The 20,169-nt window shown below is 44.1% G+C and overlaps 1 protein-coding gene across 3 annotated transcripts in view; it reads left to right on the top strand.

Moving 5' to 3' along the window:
* The window catches only part of TBC1D22A (TBC1 domain family member 22A), a 1,169,061-nt gene that overhangs the window by 339,623 nt on the left and 809,269 nt on the right, over positions 1-20,169 (top strand). For all 3 annotated transcript variants that reach the window (XM_063927120.1, XM_063927118.1, XM_063927119.1), the window contains one exon: positions 15,930-16,058. In XM_063927120.1, coding sequence (XP_063783190.1) covers positions 15,930-16,058 — 129 coding nt within the window. The remainder of the gene's footprint in view (positions 1-15,929; positions 16,059-20,169) is intronic.

Here is a 20,169-nt window from a genome sequence, read left to right on the forward strand (position 1 = left end):
GCCACAGGAGTTTATGATTGCGCTGGATCTCAAGGATGCGTACTTACACATTCCGATTTGGCCTCCTCATCAAAGGTTTTTGCGGTTTGCAATACGACAGAACCATTATCAGTTTCAGGCTCTACCGTTTGGCCTCTCGTCAGCACCTCGGGTATTCACCAAGGTGATGTCTGTGTTGATAGCTCATCTCAGATCTCTAGGAGTGATAATAGTTCCATACTTGGACGATCTGCTCATCAAAGCTCCGTCTCAACAAATACTCCTTCAACAGGCATTGCTGACATACAATGTTCTGGTTCACCACGGTTGGATTGTCAACTTCAAGAAGTCACATCTAGTTCCGTCCCAACGACTTCAATTCCTAGGTATGATTCTCGATACGGTAGACCAAAGGATTTACCTACCCGAACAGAAAGTACGGGTCATTCGTCATCTGGTACAATTAGTGCTCAAGCCACGCACAGTCTCGGTTCATTTGTGCATTCGCCTCTTAGGCACAATGCTGGCGGCTTTCGAAGCACTTCAGTTCGGGAGATTTCACTCACGTCCTTTTCAACTGGATGTGCTCTCACAGTAGTCGGGCTCACACTTACAGATTCACCACAGGGTAAGGTTGTCTCCAAGGACCAGAGTGTCTCTACTCTGGTGGCTCAGGGTACAGAATCTAACCGCAGGGAAACAGTGCGGCACCTGGAATTGGATAATTCTCACGGCAGACGCAAGTCTCAGAGGTTGGGGAGCTGTAGTTCAGAATCTTCAGCTCCAGGGTCTCTGGGCGGATCACGAAAGATTGCTGTCCATAAATGTCCTGGAACTCCGGGCAATTTACAATGCATTGTGACAGGCAGTGCTCATCCTGCAGGCGCAGGCGGTTCAGGTGCAATCAGACAATGCGACGGTGGTCGCATACATCAACAAACAAGGCGGAACGAGAAGCCGCATGACAATGCGGGAAATAGCTCGAATCCTCAATTGGGCAGAATACCACCAGGTCATATTGTCGGCAGTGTTCATTTCGGAAGTGGACAACTGGGAGGCGGATTATCTCAGTCGTCGGGATTTTCATCCAGGAGAATGGGCATTAAATCCAGAAGTATTTCTCATGCTGGTCCAGAGGTGGGGTTACCCGCAGGTGGACTTGATGGCATCTCGCCACAATCATCAAATGCCCCAGTATGTATCCAGAACGAGAGATCCAGAGGCAGTGGCGGTGGATGCTCTCACAGTCCGGTGGCCATACAGTCTAAGTGTATCTGTTTCCACCGTTTCCGTTGCTCCCGCTATTGCTAAAACGGATCAAAAGAGAGTTCGTCACAGTCATACTAGTGGCGCCTCATTGGCCACGGAGAGCTTGGTTCTCGGATCTTCGCGGATTACTCGCAGACGATCCTTGGCCGCTCCCACTACATCCGGACCTGTTACAACAGGGTGCGTTTCTTTACCCCGATTTAGCGCGGCTGTGTTTGACGGGGTGGCTGTTGAGACCGCCCTCTTAAGAAGAGAGGGCATTCCAGAATCAGTTATTCCAACCGTGTTACGAGCTAGAAAGCCGGTTACGGCAGCTCATTATTACAGAATTTGGCGTGCCTATATAGGTTGGTGTGAAGCTCGCAAATTTCCGACATCTTCTTTTAAGTTATCCCGTCTTTTGTTATTTCTACAGATGGGGTTAGATGGAGGTCTACGTCTATCCACACTAAAAGTGCAGATATCTGCTTTGTCAATTTACTTTCAAAGACGATTGGCTCTTTTGCCATCAGTACACACCTTTATGGAGGGTGTCCTCAGAGTACAGCCTCCATTCATTCCACCTACAGCACCATGGGACTTGAATCTGGTTTTAGATTTCTTACAGTCTTTTCATTTTGAACCCTTACAACAAGTGGATATTAAATTTCTCACTTGGAAAACAATTTTTCTTCTAGCCTTGGCTTCGGCAAGGCGGGTTTCAGATTTGGGTGCCTTGTCATGCAAGCCGCCATATTTGGTGTTTCATGATGACAGAGCGGAACTTCGGACGAATTCCGCTTTCTTACCAAAGGTAGTGTCATCTTTTCACATCAACCAACCAATAGTAGTTCCTATGTTATCAGGACATTCTGAAACTCTGGATGTGGTACGCGCTTTACGCGTTTGTGTCTCGAACGTCCACGGTTCGTAAGACAGATACGTTGTTTGTTCTCTGTGATGCTGCCAAGAGGGGTTGGCCAGCCTCTAAGCAGACCTTATCCAGATGGATAAAACTGACCATACGTCAGGCTTATCTTCAGGCTAGGTTACAGCCGCCTACTTCGGTAACAGCTCATTCCACACGTTCTGTGGGAACTTCATGGGCAGCTGGTCGGGGAGTTTCTACGACACAGCTTTGCCGGGCGGCTACATGGTCGTCAGTGCACACGTTTGTGCACTTTTATAAGTTTGATACTTTTGCGGCATCAGCATCTAGCTTTGGCCGTTTAGTGTTACAGGTGCCAAATAGCTCTCCCGCCCACGGGGGAAACTTTGGTACATCCCAAGAGTACTCCAGTGACCCCTAGTGGATGAAAAAGAAAATAGGATTTTGGTACTTACAAGATAAATCCTTTTCTTTGAATCCATAGGGGGCACTGGACGCCCACCCAGAGCAGTTGTTACCTGGTTGTGGTAAGTGCAGGGGATATTATGGTAACACACTCTTACCGACTGTTTCAAATTACAAATGCTGTCGGGTTGGTGTCAAATGTTAGTTGTCATTTTTTGTTTGTATCAACTTTATTGTTGTCCATTTTTTTTGTTATATGTATGTCTCCATTGTCAACCTCTATAGCTCCAGTTCCATTTTTTACTGAGGTACTCTGGGATATGGAGGGGAGATATAGTCAAAGTTTAACTGTTCAGTGCCTAGTTCCAGTGGAACCGTCCATATCCCCAAGAGTACTCCAGTGCCCCCTATGGATTCAAAGAAAAGGATTTATCTGGTAAGTACCAAAATCCTATTTTTGCACACTTTTCACTTCTCCATGAATAGACCCCATTGTCATTAAAAACATGTGGTTCTTTATTTGCAAAATGTTTTTCTTTGCTGTGGCTGATGCTGAGTTACTGCTATGCCATGTTGCATAGAATAACTTGCAGAATTCACAGTGCATCTGCCCGGAATGCGAACACAGACAATGCAATTATGCTGACCCGCGTATGTTTTTTTTTGCATCTAACCATATGACCTTAGAGTTCGCATAGGTTCGGGAAAAGTCTTTCTATGACTAAGCGGTCTATTTACTAAGACTTGGACAGAGATAAAGGGCCTAATTCAGATCTAATCGCAGCAGCAAATTTGTTAGCAAATGGGCAAAACCGTGTGCACTGAAGGGGGGGGGGGGCAGATATAACATTTGCAGAGAGAGTTAGATTTGGGTTTGGCGTGTTAAAACTGAAATCTTAATTGCAGTGTAAAAATAAAGCAGCCAGTACTTACCCTGCACAGAAACAATATAACCCACCCATATCTAACTCTTTGCACATTTTATATTTGGCTCCCCCCCTCGCACTGCACATGGTTTTGCCCATTTGCTAACAAATTTGCTGCTGCGATCAAATCTCAATGAGGCCCAAAGTTCCAGCCAATCAGCTCCTAACTGACATTTCTCCTGCAGGGTTTACAGGTTATCCACAGGATTACATTGGTATATGAGGTAGCGACAGCGGATAGGCACCAAACGATCAGTTCTTTCGGCCACCCAGGATGCAAAGGGCTTGTCCCTATATCCTCGCCTCCTGGCTCAGGCAGTTCAGATTTAGGTTTGGTGTGGCAGGAGCCGGACCATGGTCAATGGGCTGCTGGTTTTTAGCAGCCATAATCTCTTTTTTAATATTTTTTTTATAGTCACACTATATTTTTTGAGCGATCTTTCTAAAAAGCATCTTAGATGTACCTTAGAAGGAGTTGCTTCAACAACTCTCGTCCGGGTCGCAACAATGCTTACCCACATGTACGGTGCTGTTTTGGCGGGCGTCTGTGTAGGATGTACTAGCAAGTCCAGCAGACATTACCAGGCTGTGGCTGGAGCACGGGGAGAAGGTAAGGCATCGTTTCTGCTTAGTAGGGGAAACGCGAGACACAGACTCACTGTTTCGGGATGGAGACTCCTGAATAGTCGCTGACGTGGCTGCAACCTCAGGTGCACCAGCGCTAGCTTTCAGGGATCATAGGCTCAAGGGGTAGTATGAGGTCGCGATCCTTAGAGTTGATGTCAGCAGTGGGGAGTAATATGCTCCCTTGGTCGCCCCTACCTCTGGTTCACTTCCCTCTCAGACGTTGTGCATCTAAAAGGACCCAGTCGCAGCATAGGAAGCTATATGACTGGTCCGTCGGTTTTCGCTTGGGCGTCTATGTTCACTGTTGGTTCACGGGGCGATTGCGTACACTAATAGCGTCTGTATCCACTCAGTGTTCTCTAACGTATCGATCTTTGAAGCGGGGTGAAGTCTACCTGTATCCCACTCTCCTGAGCTAGGTGATACAGCATTATGGGGCTAATTCAGACCTGATCGCGGCTGTGTGTTTTCAAACAGCAGCGATCAGGTCTTAATTGCTCATGAACCAGTGCGCAGGAGCTGCGCTGGTAGGGAGCTACTCTTCCAGTACAAAAACATTGTTGCTGTGTGATGCTTTTTTTACTTGTGTGGGGCCTGACATGCGGGGCGGACTAGCTCTGTGCTGGGCGTACCCCGCATGTCTGTAGACTGATCGTAGATGTACTAAATTCTCTCGCTGTGCGACTGAATACTAGTGATGAGCGGATTCGGTTTTACTCGGTTTTACTCGGTTCTCAAAACCGAATCTTATTGGCTATCCAAAACACGTGACATCAGTGAGCCAATAAGATTCGGTTTTGAGAACCGAGTAAAACCGAGTAAAACCGAATCCGCTCATCACTACTGAATACGTTTAAACTCCTATATAAGGTAATGCAGTAATATGTTTCTCCTACATAATTGAAATGTAAGTTTAATTGATTATGTGCTCATATTGCTTATTATACTAATGTATAACATGTGACTGATTGCTAGTGTGATTGCTGAATTTACTATTTTCTGTCAGTTTCTTTGTATTCCGATCCTCAGTGCTGGTGCAAAGCAGGGAGGGATCGGCTTGTTTGTTGTTTTAACAAATTTTAAAGTGTTTGCTGTCACAATTTGTGTAGTGTACACTGTGTAAAGGTGTGTGATTTATTTATCCTGTCTTAAGAGAGGCAAGTGTGAGGAGGATACACTCTCCACAGCAGCACACTCATGTCATGTTTGTCTTGCAAAGCTGGGTTAACCTCTCAGGATCTGGTTCAAAATGGATTATGTGCAAATTGTTTCAGCTTTCACCAAAGCCTCTTGAATAATCCGAGCAGGCACAAGTTTAGGTTGAACCTCCATGGGCTACTTTAGACATTATCCAGTATAGCTGAGTGGATAATGCCAGGTCCTATACCAGTGATATGTTATCCCTATTAACCCTTACATGCAACATTCTACCTGGGGGTTATCACTTCCAGTACAGGAAGCGGCAACCTCTCAACAGAAACCGTCTGAAAGGCCAGTGGTAAGTAAATCACATGGACATGAAACAACATCTTCACTACAGATGAGGACTTGTCGGAGGATGAGGACTCATCCCCCTCCGAGACGAGGAGGAAGAACTCAGTTCAGTGGGCATTCCTGAGCTAATCAGTGCTATGAAAGCCATTCTATCCTTAGAGGAGGCAGCAGAGCCTTTGTTAAAATCTAAGACACCTGTCTTTAAACGTCCCAAAATAGTTAGAACTGAGTTTCCTGGGTCAGAACAGCTGATGGAAATCATGTCAGAGGATTAGATTACACCCAGTAAGAAGTAAATAATTCTAAAGGAAATGGAATTCCCATTATCCTCTTCCGGCTGGGGACTGTTTAAAAAGGGAGGTGGCTCCCAAAGTAGATACGCGTGTCATCCGATTGGTGCGAAAATGTACATTACCTCTTCCTTCAACATCATTAAATGATGTTACAGATAGGAAAATAGATGGTTTTCTTAAAACAATTTTCTCCTTGTCTGGGGCAATCATAAGAGCAGCCGTTGCTTCGGCTTGGATGGCAAAAACAGTGGCAGCCTGGGCTGATGCATTGGTGGATGCCCTTTCAATGGCATCTAGAGAGCAAAAATCCCATATTGGACATATCAAACAGGCAGCTATTTTTATGGAAGAAGCATCCTTGGATAATGGGTACAATTGCCTCTCAGGCATCAGCCTCAGCAGTAGCAGCTCGCAGAGCGATTTGGCTATGTACTTGGAAAGCTGACTCAGAATCTAAGAATCTTCTGTAGTCTTTGCCTTTTAGTGGAGTTATTCTTTTTGGTAAATAATTAAACAGTATTTTGGGGTCAGAAGCAGACCCCAAGAAAATGGAGTTTCCTTCCAAACATAAATCCATGGCTAGATTTCTAGCTTTGCGGCCCTTTCGGACTCAAGGAAAAACAAAAGGAAAGAATGATGGCAAACAGTATCAATCTGGCAAGTCTGGTAAGACTAAAAAGCATTGGGCTACCAGAGGACCAACTTCCAAATCAGAAAATAAACCATCAGCCTGATGGTGCGGGCCTCCACCTGGTGGACCCCAGGGTGGGATGCCAACTTCTTCAGTTTGCACAGATCTGGCAGCAGTCTACCACTGATGCCTGGGTGCAAGAAGCGGTATCTCACGGTTATGCATTTACTTTCAAGAAACACCCTCCTCAAAGGTTATTTTGTACCAGCCCGTCTTCAGTAGAAACGAAGGCCAGGGTTTTGCAAGAGGCAGTTCAAAAGTTGCTTCAGTCAGGAGTGATAATACCGGTTCCTCCTGCACAATGAGGACAACGTTTTTGTTCCAACTTGTTTCTTGTCCAGAAGCCAAATGGGTAATTCGGGCCCATACTCAATCTCAAAGTGTTGAACAAGTACATTTGGGTGCCTCGGTTTCATACAGAGTCTTTGCGTTCCATTATTTTGGACATGGAGGCAATTGATTTTATGGTATCCCTGGATATCCAGGATGCTTACCATCATGTTCCTATAGCACTGTCCCATCAGCACTATCTCAGGTTTGCTATCCTCCAGCAACATATTCAGTTTCAGGCCCTACCATTTGGACTTGCCACAGCTCCCAGAGTGTTCACCAAAATTATGGTGGTAATGGCATATTATCTCCGTCAGCAGGGGATAATGATTTTTTTCATACCTCAATGATCTTTTAATCCTGGCACAATCTCAGAACTTGCTTCAGTGTCATCTGCGGCAGACAATATCTTGTTTGCAGAGACACGGTTGGCTCATAAATTGGACAAAGTTGTCCCTGATTCTGTCACAACGGATGACTCACTTGGGGGCTGTGTTGGATTTGAGTCTTCAGAGAGTAATTTTACCACTGAACAAAATATCCAAAATTCAGTCAAGGATTCAAGAGCTGCTACACAGTCAAAGGGAATCCATTTACGCAGCAATGCGTGTGATAGGGTTGATGGTGTCGACATTCAACATAGTGGAGTATGCTCAGTTCCACTCGAGGTCTCTGCAAAGTCTGAGCCTTTCCAAATGGAATGGTTTTCATCAGACAATTAAAACGCAGACTATGGTCCTACGTCTGGAAGTAACGAGGTCATTAGCCTGGTGGCTGCAGACATTCCATCTGGACAAAGGTAGACCCTTTTGGATATCAGATTGGGAAATTTTGACAACGGATGCCAGCCTTCGGGGCTGGGGAGCGGTGTCAGGAAGGAGTTGCTTCCAGTGGCAGTGGACCAATGAAGAAAGTTGCCTGCCAATATATATTTTGGAACTTCGGGCCATATATATGGCACTTATTCAGGCATTAGGCAAAGGACATCCTTCAGGGGAAACCAGTCCAAATCCGCTTAGACAATGCAATGGCAGTAGCATACCTCAACCACCAGGGAGGAATTCAAAACCAAAATGCAATGAAGGAGGTAAGTCGCACGTTAAAGTGGGCTTAATTAAGTCATACAGCCTTGTCCACAGTTTTCATTCCGGGAGTCCTAAACTGGGAAGTGGATTTTCTCAGTCGATACGCCATTCAGGCAAACAAATTGACTTTACACTCCAAGGTCTTCCAAATTCTGGTAGTCAAGTGTGGGTTACCGGAGATAGATCTCATGGCATCCCATTCAGAACAACAAAGTTCCCACATACAGGTCAAGAACAAAGGATCCCAAAGCGATCTTTGTGGATGCCCTGTTAGTGAGATGGGACTTTCATCTGGCCTATGTGTTTCCTCCAATCGCCCTGTTACCCAGGATGATGTGAAAGGCAAAACAAGGAAGGGGCACTTTGATACTTATAGCTCCGGCTTGGCCCAGAAGACATTGGTACACAGATCTGCAGAATTTGTTGATATATTCTCCATTTCTGCTCCCTCAATGTCTAGATCTACTGTCTCAGGGTTCTTGTTATCACAAGCACTTGGATCGGCTGTCTTTGACGGCGTGGCTCTTGAGACTTCCATCCTGAAAGCAAGAGTGTTCTTACAATAGGTAATTCAAACAATGCTCAGAGCAAGGAAACCTTCCTCAGCTCTCATTTATCACAGAATATGGCAAGCCTATATTCAATGGTGCAGTGACCGGAAATTTGATCCTAGGTCTTTCAGAGTTTCCAGAGTCCTTGCATTCCTTCAGTTAGGAATGGATAAAGGTCTAAGGGTGACTTCCTTGAGAGTGCAAGTGTCAGCATTGACTGTATGGTTCCAAAATAAAATTTATAACCTACAGATTTTGCGCACTTTTTTTCCAGGGAATGCTGCACATTCAACCTCCTTTTGTTCCTCCTACAGTGCCTTGGGATTTAAGTTTAGTCCTAATGGCCCTTCAAGTTGCCCAATTTGAACCACTAAAATTAGTGGATTTTAAATGGTTGACCGCTAAAGTTCTGTTTCTACTGGCTATCGCTTCAGCTATAAGTGTTTCAGATTTAGGGGCATTGTTTTGTTTCCCTCCTTTTTTATTTTTTTATCCAGATATAGCGGTTCTCCGAACCAAATCTGGGTATCTTCCTAAGGTGCTGTGCAAATTCCACCTTAATGAAGAAATTGTAGTCCCGGCCTTCCAAGGACCGGACCTTTCTGTGGGAGATGCATCGTTGGACGTAGTCTGTGCTTTAAAGATCTACGTGGATTGTAACAGTGCCATCAGAAAAACATACACTCTCTTTGTTCTCTATGGATTTTACAAGAGATGATGGCCTGCTGACAAGCAGACTCTGGCGAGGTTGCTTTGAATGACGATTTCAGAAGTTTATTCTAAAGCTGATCACCCTGTTCCGGCTAAAGTCTCTGCTCACTCTACTCGTAAGGTTGCTCCGTCACAAGCAGCACAACATGGTGCTTCAGCAGAACAGATATGTAAGGCAGCCACATGGTCTTCCATTAACACATTCATTAGACCTTATGCCTTTGATAACTTTGCCTCTCAGGATGCTGAATTTGGGCAAAGGATTCTCCCGATCAGTAAGGAGCTTCTCCACTACTAAATTGCTTTGGGACATCCCAATGTTATCTTGTGGACCCTGCAGGAGAAATAATCATTATGGCAGACTTACCGTTGATAATTCTGTCTCCTAAGTCCACAGGATTCACAGGGATCCCACCCTGATGCACCTGATTTGAGGATCCTTTCACTTACTAACCTCTTCCTTCTTGTACGGAAGGGTGTGCGTGTGTGTTCTTCTCTCCTGATTAGGGCTCTCTATGATGCTCCTGCCTATTGCTTTGGAAAACAACTGAATTGCTTGAGCCAGGAGGCGGGGATGTAGGGACGGGCCCATTGCGTTCTGGGAGGCTGAAAGCTTTGATTGTTTGGTGCCAATCCGCTGTCTCTACCTCATATCCCAGTGTTATCCTGTTGATTCTGACGACTTAGGAGAAATACCGTTATCAACTGTAAGTCTACCATAATGATTATTTTTCAAACCCAGCCTGTGACATGACAGTTAGGAGCCAATTGGCCGGGACTTGTTCTCCGTCGACTTAACCTCCATCCAAGGCTTAGTAAATAGACCCCTAAGTTCAGTGCTTAATGTTAGCTACGTTTGCACACATTGGGCAACGCAGGACTAAACGACCGGGGACGCCCGGTCTCAGACCAGCCCCTAGGAGAGGTATTCATTTTACCGTTCTAGCACTGTGATGATTTCTCTGTGCTTTATCTGGGACCGCTCTGTCGTTTGACATCCACAAGTGCTACAATCAAGTGATAATTTATGTGAGTGACTGCGGACTTTTATTAAGCTAATCTACACCAGCTTCTTCAATATATTATGATATCCATTATATCAGTACCATCCAAGGTGTACCTAACTTTATAATACCAGATATATATATATATATATATTACTACTTATCATATCTAACTGTTATTTTAATAGTTTGTCTTTATTCTAGTGCTTATGGTTAATAAATTAATTATATTTTTTACGTCGGCTCTCATTCTTTCCCTGGTACATTGCGCAGCCGTTTTCTGTTTTATTACGTTTGCACACATGATGATGACAACGACAACTTGTGTTAAACTGGGCACATGTGCTGCTGAGGAGGTGTATGCCCTCCTGGTTTATCTTTATGTATGTCCGTTAATCTATTTTTCTGAAATTCACACACACGCTCTCTTTTTCATTAACAGTCAGGATCAGACATTCTTGATGTCAGTATTAGGGTGGCCAGTCCTGGGCCATTTTTTCAATCCCGGGTATTGGGATTGAAAAATGGTAAATCACGGGATAGCAGTGATTGCCATTTTTACTTTGTGTCCGCCCATCCCCCACGCCCCGTCCCACTTCTTCTCACTCCTCCCGCACCGCACACAACTCACCGAACTGCTGGGACATGCGGGCGGGAATCTTCCCCCAGCTTCGCAGCTGGTGACGGTCGGCTTTCCATCGGCCTCGGCGGCGGGTGACGGGACTGTGACTGCGCAGCGTGACCTCAGAGGTAACGCTGTGCAGGGGGAGCCGGGCAGAGTTGAGCGTCCTGAGGACCGCCTGATCCCGCAATCCCCGGGATTGGAATTTCCAATCCCGGGATTGAATTCCGGCCGATTTTTTGTTGACTGCAGTGTCAACAGTAGAAATTAATACAAATCTAGAAGTGGACAATAAAGGGGGAGGGGGGTGTAGAATATTTTGTAGGCGACAATGTTGTGTCTGTACAGTCAGCGAAACTTGAAGTCTGTGTTTTGATCAGTAAGCTATTTTTTGTCTTTTGAACTTTATTACTACTAAGTTTTAAATATGTCACTATTTGTATAAATGAGGACTAAATAAAAGCTCTTTAAAAATAATGTTTGAAAATCAAAACTTATATTGATGACTACCAAACAGGCCACTGTAGTTGGCATTATGTATGAGGCTAATTTAATGACCAGAATACCTATTATGCAATGTGTACGAGATTATAAGTATCTTGCCCAATAGAAACAGGTGTGACTTAAGTGGTTAGAACTTTATTGCAATGGTTACAATAAATATAAAAGTCTATGTGCTGTTCTGTTGACAGCTCAAACAAGATTTAATTGGTCTCTAGGGATGGCAAAGTAGAAAACATCATGATAAAAATAAGATGGGAAAATTTGGCAAGTGTAGTAATGTCACACCTGGCGACACCACATGATGTTTGTCTGGTGCTTCTGTATTAAAACATTATAGTAAATAAGACAGATTTATGAATACATTTGTACATGTTTGAAAACTTAAGTGAATAACTGTTGATTTATAAAATGTGTAATTAGTACATTATAAACATGTAATTCCACTTTCATATTGGTACACATTTCACATTTTCACCAGTCACCCGGAATTTTTTGTGACATATGCAGTGTGATATTGTCACACACATGCATTTCGTGATACATTGGTCGGTAATCATTGGTAAAGATCCTCTTAATGATAAAATGCAATCTGCCAGAGTGGGAGTGTTCATGATACATAACATAAGTAAGATGAACGTATGTAAAATGGCATAAAGGTCTATAGCAGTTCCCACCTCTAATGAAGATAAAATGAGAAGAAGCAACCTTAGCTGATGTGTGTTGATTTGGTATAGAGAACGTGTAAAGGTTTCATTTTATATTCATGCACTTTACATTATTAACCATTTAAAAATACACAATTTAGAGGTGCTCAGCATGTTTTATTACAATAACTGCAAAATTATTTCTGTTTCAGTGAGCAAAAGCACTTTGTAGGCAGTACGCAGTTGCAGATCTTGTACTTTATGGAACATGTTAAAATCTTTGGCTTGAAAATGAAAGCAGTAGGCTAAATGACTTAACCACTCAAGCTTTGTATCTCTTTATAATTAATTGTGTAAGAGGTTTAAAAGTTAGATAGGAGGAAATGTTTGCTCAAGTAGCATGCTGATACGACTTCTCCAGCTAGAATGGTGGATTTTCTGATCACATTTATTTATAAGACATTATTTGCTTAGGAGAATAATTGTTCTGCAATAGCAACACTGCAGAGACTACATATCAACACATTCCTAGCTAGGCATTAAGGAGCATTCATTTATTATGAGTTTGCCTCGTTTAAAATGAACATTTTCCACGGCTCATATAAAGATCAGCAGAGCTCCAACAAGAGACGTTGTTTTAGCAAAAAGTGGATGCATCAACTTCAAAAACACATTTTAATGTTTACTGTAACTGAGCATATTTAAGGCATATTGTTTTTATGTTCAGCCTAATTAGAATGTTGAACAGATGTTTGCTGTATAAAAACAGTTCTATAATAAATAACACAAGACAGCAAGAAACACTAATACTTGAGTGCATTCATTATGTTCTCTTTTGACCTTTACACATTTCTCATTGTGTTTTTTTTTCTTCGATAAACGAGCACATGACAAACCTTATGTTACAAGTCATTTGTATAGTTCAGTGTAAAATAAGGTCTGTCAACAGTCTGTAGAATATTGACAAGCACATGATGTTGAAATTTGTGGCAATTTTAAAGCGTACATGGCATGCAGTTTTAAATAATTGAACGTTAACGGTGAGAACCTAGAGTAAAATCGTAATTACAATGCAGCGTTAATAAATTTCAATAAGTGGTGGTTTGTGGTCTAAATGTGCACCTGCACAAATAACTGCTAATTATCTTTATCCAACATTGCCTGTACACCTTTGTGTACTGCTGTGAAGAATCTGCACAGCCATCACCACTAAGTGAATACTCCCTAAAATGGTGCACTTCATTATGTATTTAACTTTTTGCTTTAAATCCTTGGGAATCTGCCTGTTTAATGAAGTTGGTCTGGCAATCTGATGTGATCATTCAGAGCCAGCCTGGTTAAAGCTGCAACGTCCTACCGTTTAGGTAGTTTACTTGAAGGAGCACAGTGAGCGGAGTACAGCTAGGAACTAGTAGTAGTAGTAATAATAATAATAGCAACAATAATTTTATTTCTATAGCATTTTTTTCCAGCAGGACTCAGTCACTTTACATGCATCTAAAACATAGCAGAGAAGTTTAGTATTACAGCACAAAGGGGGACATTTACTAAGCCATACCTCCCAACTGTCCCGATTTTCGTGGGACAGTCTCGTTTTTTTGGGTCTGTCCTGTTGTCCCTCCCGCGGGCCGCAGTGTCCTGCGGTGGTGGGGGGCATTTGGGAGGCTCCTGCACTCGCTGCTTAGCTCAGTTCAGAGCAGCGTTGAATAGACACTGTGCACATGCGCACAGCGTCTATTTCTGGGAGGCAGAAAGACTGGGAGCATGGCCAGCAGCTCACAGAGTGCTGGCCATGCCCCCAAAGTGACGAAAATGGGGGGGGGGGGGCTGCTCTCAGACGCGTCATCCACATGAGGCCATGCCCCATTTTCAATAGATCACGCCCCCTTTCCGGCACCACTCAGCTTCGCCGCGCAGAATGTCCCTCCTTGCCTCCGTGGAATTTTGAGAGGTATGGCTAAACAGTGATAAGAGCGGAGAAGTGAGCCAGTGGAGAAGTTGCCCACGGAAACCAATCCGCACTGAAGTAACATCTGTAATATTCATACTATAAAATGATACAGAGCTGCTGATTGGTTGATGGGGCTACTTCTCCACTGTCTCACGTCTCCGCTCTTATCACTGCTTATTAAATATCCCCCAAATAAATCAAAATGAAAAACAGTGAACATAAGGGATACAGTGAGCTTAATGCACTCTTCTTTTAACCATTTTGATTAATAAATTCCATGTTACATAACTCACCCAAGAAAGGTGCCAGGCGAGGCAGCCATTTTGGGCACACTATAGAAGTCACCCTAGGTGGAATAAGCAACACCTAGAAGTTATAACACATATGAGAAAGTTGCAGTGTACTTACTGTACATAACAAAGGTTACAATGTGTGAGATAAGCCATGCAAGGATATAAGACACATGCAGGAAACTGAAACATGTAATATGCTATGCACTGTATTAATGTTCCATGTATTGTTCACCTTGCACAAGATAGAATAATCTGAGGCAGCCATCTGGGGCGTACTGCGTAGGTTACATCTGGCAGGGTGTGCGATTAGCAGAAGTATAAAATCCAGGTGGATGAGAAAAGCAAAACAAATACATTGTGAGAAGCTAAATACAGAGCCATAAGTTGGCAGTACTAAAACAATAGGGACAGTACTATGAAAACTATAATAACAATTTAAAATAACAGAATAAATTGCTATAAGCCGATAAGATGTTCACAGGTTTTGAACTTTTGTTTCTTGTAGTTGTAGGGTAGTGAAAGTTCTTTCTGTTTGAATCAATGTACAAGTAATGTCAAAGGATACAATTAATATTTGTATCATTTGCAAAATGTTTGAAGCACGACACCGTTCCAGGTATTAAGTAGAGATGAGCGGGTTCGGTTTTACTCGAATTTACTCGGTTCTCAAAACGGCATTTTATTGGCTCACGGATGTCTCTTGTTTTGGCTAGCCAATAAGATGCCGTTTTGCGAACCAAGTAAAACCCAAACCCGCTCATCTCTAGTATTAAGGGAGTCTAGCATTACCAATATCATCAGGGCTTCTTCTGAAACGCTGATGAAAGCTTTTTGAATAAAACTGAAATGTTGGAACATCTACAGTATGTTTGATTTACTGCATGAATTGCTAATCCCGGAGTACCTTCTACTATGGGGCTAGATTGAAAAAATTGTTCTGCTAAATCTCCAGTAAAGACACCTCTGTCTATATTAGAGGTGTCATACTGTTGGTTGTATGTATTCTTTCGATTTAGAAAAAAAATATATCCATTGTAGGCAAGCCAATCCCAGGACCCCTAATGTTTTTGAATTTAAAAATAGCTGGGTTTGTAATAATTTCATCCTGAGTGTTATGGGATTCCATACACACTGAGGATTGTGCCATGGCAGTGGGATTATACTTACCTTCTCAGTTTTGGTTGCATTGTCATGTCCTCCCAGGCTTTTACCAGCTGCCGGTAGAATGAAGGGAGTCCCATGATGCAGTTGCTCTAAGTTATTGATGTGTTGACATGATCACTGTAACTAAGAGCAGCACAGGACTCCAACTCTTCTACTTTAACTGGGCCTGGAGAGGACCAGACAATGCAACCGCCGCCGAGCACCTTCTGACCACTGCTGTGGGATTAAGGTAAGTGAAAGGGGATGAGAGAGAAGGCTAGCGGGGTGGGGGATGGGCTGGGGGATATCAGATGTCACATAAACAATTCTATTCTGTGAATTTTGAGATTGAGGTATTTTGTTCCCGTATTTTGGGATTATAAATTGTTGTGGGATTGTCTTTCTTAATCCATCGGGTGTTCTCTCTTAGATAATACAGTTGTCATTACGATTTAAGGTTATGATTGCATAAATACTAAGTCAGCAATATTTACTAATGAGTTATGGTTTTAAATTAATTTATTTTTTATTATGTTTAGGGTTATCTTCCTGCAAATGTAGAGCGAAGAGATGGCACACTGAAGAGGAAACAAAAAGAGTATTTTGCCTTCATAGAACAATATTACAACTCTAGGAATGATGAAGCAAATCAAAGCACATACAGACAGGTACATATGTTCGGTGGTTGTTTATTATTTGTCATTCTATGCAAAGTCATATCTAAAATTATGTTATAAGATATTTGAATACACTGTGAAGTATTGCTTTTAACATTGCACTACATCTAAGTACTAAATTTGACTCAAATAGTTGATTATTTATTCCTAGTTATTTATATATATCACTCACATATTCTAAAGCACTTTAAAGGGGATTTTTGCTCATTCACATCAGTCCTCTTCTCAATCGAGCTTACAGTTGATATTTTCTATAGTTTTTGGAGTGTGGGATGAAACTGCAGTACCTGGAGAAACCCACACAAACACTGGGAGAATAAAGAAATGGATAGGACTGTGGTGGGAATCAAACCTAAAACCTCAGTAGTGTGAGGCAGACATGCTAACCATTGCAGCATCAGTGCTGCCTAGTGAGCACCTAGATTATCAATGCTCTGACATGAAGCTCAAAATGTGCAATAAGTTTAATTTAACCATTTTCTTTATTTGGATGGATGGCAGACAACTTACATGTAAACCAAACAGTCTCTTTCTTGGTGATCCCTAGAGCTAAGCTAACATGTTTCAACTTGTCTGACTGCAGCTCCACCCTTCAGCCTGGCAAGCAGCAGCGTGGGTAGAATTCAGTGACATAGTGGCAGGTGAATGGTGTATTATGGAAACATATCAAAGCGATAACTGTTGAACACATTAAAAGTGACCTTTGGACATAATCATAATATAATTTAAAATTTCCACAACCGAACTTTATAGCGTGTGAATTAAGAAACACATTTTATGGGTTTGTCACGTACTGTAACGTAAAAATTGGCATTCAAGTAAATTGTTTCTTGTAGCAGTGTCATGCCTAAAACCTGAGAAACTTGGCATTCACAAATAATTATAGAAGCTTGACTTATCGTTGACGTAAATTCAGAAATCGGCAGTATACTAATGCTTGTATTGGCAGTCGCCTTTTCCATGTGTACAATAGCTGGATGTTCTTTCTATATTTGAGCATATCCTGGCACAGAAATCAGTGGCGGAACTAGCGAGCGGTGGGCCCAGGTGCGACAAAATGCTTTGCCCCCCCCCCCCCCCCCCCCCCCTCATCCCATCCAAGTGCACCCCCTCACCCCTGGAGAGGATCTGATGAGGGGGACCTGCTCAGGGCCAGAGAAATGGATACCTAGCACCGGTGCCATAACTAGACATTTCTCTAACGTCCTTGAGGATGCTGGGACTCCATAAGGACCATGGGGAATAGACGGGCTCTGCAGGAGATAGGGCACTTTAAGAAAGCTTTGGATTCTGGGTGTGCACTGGCTCCTCCCTCTATGCCCCTCCTCCAGACCTCAGTTTTACACTGTGCCCAGAGCAAGATGGGTGCACTGCAGAGAGCTCTCCAGAGTTCTCTGCCTGAAAGCATTTTTGTTTGGATTACTACTTTTTCACAGGGAGCACTGCTGGCAACAGGCTCCCTGCATCGAGAGACTGAGGAGAGAGGAGCAGACCTTCTTGTCAAATATAGGCTCTGCTTCCTCGGCTACTGGACACCATTAGCTCCAGACGGGGTGAACGCAGGTTCTTACTGGGCGTCCACCCCCAGAGCCGCGCCGCCGTTCTCACAGAGCCAGAAGTACAGAAGTCAGAAGACGTCTCAGGCGGTAGAAGCCTTCAGCTTCACTGAGTCATTGCTCCCATACACCTCACACACTCCGGTCACTGTAAGGGTGCAGGGCGCAGAGGGGGGGGGGGGCGCCCTGGGCAGCAACATAAACCTCATTTTCTGGCAAAAGTACATATATACAGCTAGGCACTGTATATAAAAGAGCCCCCGCCAGTTTTTTCAATATTTGAGCGGGACCGAAGCCCGCCGCTGAGGGGGCGGAGCTTGTTCCTCAGCAATCACCAGCATTATTTTCTCCACAGCACTGAGAGGAAGCTCCCCGGACTCTCCCCTGCTTATCCACGGTGAAAGAGGGTTTTAAAGAAGGGGGGTGGGGGCACATAATTTGGCGCAAAATACTGATTACAGCGCTTTCTGGGTAAACATATTGTGTGTTTCTCTGACGTCCTAGTGGATGCTGGGAACTCCGTAAGGACCATGGGGAATAGCGGGCTCCGAAGGAGGCTGGGCACTCTAGAAAGATCTTAGACTACCTGGTGTGCACTGGCTCCTCCCACTATGACCCTCCTCCAAGCCTCAGTTAGATTTCGTGCCCGGCCGAGGTTGGATGCACACTAGGGGCTCTCCTGAGCTCTTAGAAAGAAATAGACTTAGGTTTTTTTATTTTCAGTGAGACCTGCTGGCAACAGGCTCACTGCAGCGAGGGACTAAGGGGAGAAGAAGCGAACTCGCCTGCTTGCAGCCGGATTGGGCTGCTTAGGCTACTGGACACCATTAGCTCCAGAGGGATCGACCGCAGGCCCAGTCCTTGGTGTTCGGTCCCAGGGCCGCGCCGCCGTCCCCCTTACAGAGCCAGAAGCAAGAAGATGGTCCGGAAAATCGGCGGCATGAAGACTCAGTCTTCACCAAGGTAGCGCACAGCACTGCAGCTGTGCGCCATTGCTCCTCTCACACACTTCACACTCCGGTCACTGAGGGTGCAGGGCGCTGGGGGGGGGGGGGCGCCCTGAGGCAGCAATAAAAACACCTTGGCTGGCAAAAATACCTCAATATATAGCCCCAGGGGCTATATATGAGGTAAATACCCCTGCCAGATTCCATAAAAAAGCGGGAGAATAGGCCGCGGAAAAGGGGCAGCGCTATCTCCCTCAAGCACACTGGCGCCATTTTCCCTCACAGCTCCGTTGGAGGGAAGCTCCCTAGCTCTCCCCTGCAGTTTACAACACAGAAAAGGGTTAAAAAAGAGAGGGGGGGCATTTAATTTAGGCGCAGTATACATTATATAAAAAAAAAGCAGCTATAGGGGACATAACTCAGTTAGTCCCTGCATTATATAGCGCTCTGGTGTGTGCTGGCATACTCTCACTCTGTCCCCCCAAAGGGCTTTTGTTGGTCCTGTCCTCGTTTAGAGCATTCCCTGTGTGTCTGCGGTGTGTCGGTATGGCTGTGTCGACATGTTGAATGAGGAGGCTTATATGGTGACGGAGCAGAGGCCGATATATGTGATGTAGCCCCCTGTGGGGCCGACACCAGAGTGGATGGATAGGTAAAAGGTATTAACCGACAGTGTCAACTCCTTACATAAAAGGATGGATGACGTAACAGCTGTGGGACAGCCGGCTTCTCAGCCCGCACCTGCCCAGGCGTCTCAAAGGCCATCAGGGGCTCAAAAACGCCCGCTCTCTCAGATGGCAGACACAGATGTCGACACGGAGTCTGACTCCAGTGTCGACAAGGTTGAGACATATACACAATCCACTAGGAACATCCGTGATTTGATCCCGGCAATAAAAAATGTGTTACACATTTCTGACATTAACCCAAGCACCTCTATAAATGGGTTTTTAGGTTTGGGGAGAAAAAACAGGCAGTGTTTTGTTCCCCCATCAGATGAATAAATGAAGTGTGTGAAAAGCGTGGGTTCCCCCGTTTAGAAACTGGTAATTTCTAAAAAGTTACTGATGGCGTACCCTTTCCCGGTGGATAAGGCGCTCACACGGTTGTCAAAAAAGGTGGCACTGCCGTTTTAGGAACGGCCACTTTGAAGATACCTGTTGATAAAAGACAGGAAGATATCCTGAAGTCTGTATTTACACACTCAGGTACTAGACGGAGACCTGCAGATCGTGCTGCTGCAGCGTGGTCGGTGACCCTGTCAAACATGAGAACATATTAAAGACGTCGTCTTATATATGAGGGATGCACAGAGGGATATTTTGCCGGCTGGCATCCAAAATGAATGTAATGTCCATTCTGTCAGGAGGGTATTAGAGACCTGTCACAGGACAGGTGATGCTGACTTTAAAAAGATTCTGCCTTATAAGGGTGAGGAATTATTTGGGGATGGTCTCTGGGACCTCGTATCCACAGCCACAGCTGGGAAGAAATATTTTTACCTCAGGTTTCCTCACAGACTAAGAAAGCACTGTATCAGGTACAGTCCTTTCGGCTTCAGAAAAGCAAGCGGGTCAAAGGCGTTTCCCTTCTGTACAG

This window comes from Pseudophryne corroboree, chromosome 6 (genome assembly GCF_028390025.1).
Source record: "Pseudophryne corroboree isolate aPseCor3 chromosome 6, aPseCor3.hap2, whole genome shotgun sequence".
Classification (NCBI taxonomy): domain Eukaryota; kingdom Metazoa; phylum Chordata; class Amphibia; order Anura; family Myobatrachidae; genus Pseudophryne; species Pseudophryne corroboree.